Source organism: Macrobrachium rosenbergii, chromosome 49 (genome assembly GCF_040412425.1).
Source record: "Macrobrachium rosenbergii isolate ZJJX-2024 chromosome 49, ASM4041242v1, whole genome shotgun sequence".
NCBI classification, from domain to species: Eukaryota; Metazoa; Arthropoda; class Malacostraca; order Decapoda; family Palaemonidae; genus Macrobrachium; species Macrobrachium rosenbergii.
Window position 1 is genome coordinate 8971615 of NC_089789.1, and position 2500 is coordinate 8974114.

At 32.6% G+C, this 2500-nt stretch overlaps 2 protein-coding genes across 2 annotated transcripts in view; one reads left to right on the forward strand and one right to left on the reverse strand.

The window, feature by feature from the left end:
- eIF3l (eukaryotic translation initiation factor 3 subunit l) overlaps positions 1-2500 on the forward strand; it is a 248904-nt gene that overhangs the window by 77197 nt on the left and 169207 nt on the right. The gene's annotated exons all lie outside the window — the stretch shown is intronic.
- Positions 1-2500, reverse strand: part of LOC136832068 (uncharacterized) — a 74860-nt gene that overhangs the window by 16981 nt on the left and 55379 nt on the right. The window contains exon 4 of the mRNA XM_067092677.1: positions 1838-1939. Within this exon, the coding sequence (XP_066948778.1) occupies positions 1838-1939 (102 nt within the window). The remainder of the gene's footprint in view (positions 1-1837; positions 1940-2500) is intronic.

Sequence of the window (2500 nt, forward strand, 5' to 3'; positions counted from 1 at the left end):
ATGAATTTTTACAATTCATGTTTTTTTAACTTTAAATTAAATGCTATTTCTACCCTCCTCCACAGGGCGTTTTCTCATACATCTAATTGGTCCTTATTCCACAAAGAAATACTTTTTTTAACCAGTTATTTTAAACAAAATTATTACCCCATTAACATTTTTTACAAACAACTTAGAGAAATGTGGAGTAAGAGAGTTTCCTTGCCAGTGCTGACTGCCGCAAAAATGAAATTTTATGCGAGCTTTCCTTTTCTACATGACGACCACTTCCGTAAGAAGTGCATTTCCCTAATTCAGAGAGAGTTTCCTGCTCTAAATGTTAAATTAATACCGAAGAATCCTCTAACCATTGGTTCATTTTTTACAATCAAGGATCGTCTCAGGCCACTCCTCGCATCCAATATTGTATATAAATACACTTGTCCGCCATGTAATCGCGGAACAAACGTGGGATGAACGAGGAGGCTGTTGAGGGTACGAATTGACTGTCATAGAGGTTTAAGCTACCGTACAGGATGCAAGCTATCAAATCCACAGGCCTCTAACATCAGAAACCATGGTGTACGGTGCAAATCAAACATCAGAGATGAAGATTTTACGATAGTGGGGCGGGTCTCCAACCATCACGATTTAACTATCCTAGAGTCTATTATCATAAAGAGAACTGTTCCCTCGTTAAATACTCAATTGTCGTCTACTCGTTAGTTTTTCTTTATGCTTATTTTCTGTATTCTGTCAGTATTGTTCTTTCATTTCACTTGGTGAGTCTGTGTCTTAGTTCCCTTGACCTATATCTTTTGTGATCCTTTTTTATGTTTATTTATGTACCTAATTTTAAAGCTGCATTGCCATTTTTTTGTGAATTTTAAATATTTTAATTTTTTAAAAATTCTTTTAATACCGTGATTCCACAAATTATTTTCTTTTTTAGCCTTGAAAATGTGACGTGTGTCATGAAAGGTCGGCAATGAATTTGTAAGAATGGAGGTCTTCGTTTCCCTTGTTCCTTGAGGATGTGTATATGTATATATGTATGCATATATATATATATATATGTGTTTGTGTGTGTATGTATATATATATATATATATATATATATATATATATATATATATATAGATGGATTATATACACACATACATACATATATATATATATATATATATATATATATATATATATATATATATATATAGATGGATTATATACACACATACATATATATGTATACATATGTATGTATAACTGATTCAGGAAGACATGGAACATGATGAATGTATAAATAAAAGCAGATGCCACGCAGGAAAAATTAAACAACGGAGTGGTTGGCAGGCCTTTCGACACATAGTCCTTTACTTAGCAGACTGCCAAGTAAAGGACCGTGTGCCGGAAGGCATAGCAACTTCTAAGTTGTTTAATTTTTCCTTCGTGGCATTTGCCTTTATTTATACATTCATCACATTCCATGTCTTCCTGAATCATTTATACATACATATATATGTATATAATATATATATACTATATATATATATATATATATATTATATATATATATATATATATATATATATATATATATATATATATATATATATATATATATATATATATATATATATATACATACATACATACAATCTACTGGTCACTATTTACCAGGAAAGAATATGCATGTCACTACAAGGTCTTAGTTCTAAATGCAAGAACATGAAGTAATTCTGGTTGCCAGCAGCAGGATTCGAACCCGCATCCGGCTTATTAAAACGATGTCACGTTGCCGATCGTAAAAGTTAGTAAAAAATTATGGAAATAAAGAGGGTAATATGCACAGACTCACCCCTTCTTCAGGATCCTCACGGAGTTCGTAACGGCCGCTGCGAGAGAAGACGGAAGGACCCACCGTAATGATATCGCCGATGTCTGGTCGAAGCCATGAGACCTGGGAGGAGGGAGATTGCAATACCATTATGGCGTAGAGGAACGTAAAACAAATGAATGATGACTATTCACGTTATGATAAAGGATGCTTTCATCTAGGGACTGTGTCCGTTAAAGTACTGTATTATTATTATTATATTATTATTATTATTGAGATGAATTATTATTATTATTATTATTATTATTATTATTATTATTATTATTATTATTATTATTATTATTATTATTAATCAGAAGATGGACCCTATGCTTATGGAACAAGCCCTCAGGGGCCACTGACTTGAAATTCAAGCTTCCAAAGGACAATTTGTTCATTTGAAACAAGTAACAGAAGATGAGATGAAATACAGAGAAGAGAACAGTTAAAGAAAAAAATTAAATTAGTATGTAAATAGATAAAGCAAATTACAAAGTACAATGAGAAGTGCTTTATGGTACTAATGAATTGCACCTTCGCTTGAACTTTTGAGGGTCCAGTTGCCCAACATCCTCAAGGTGGCTGTTCCACAGTCCAACGGTGTGAAGAACAAAAGCCCTGGAGCGGAGTAACATAAAGTAACAA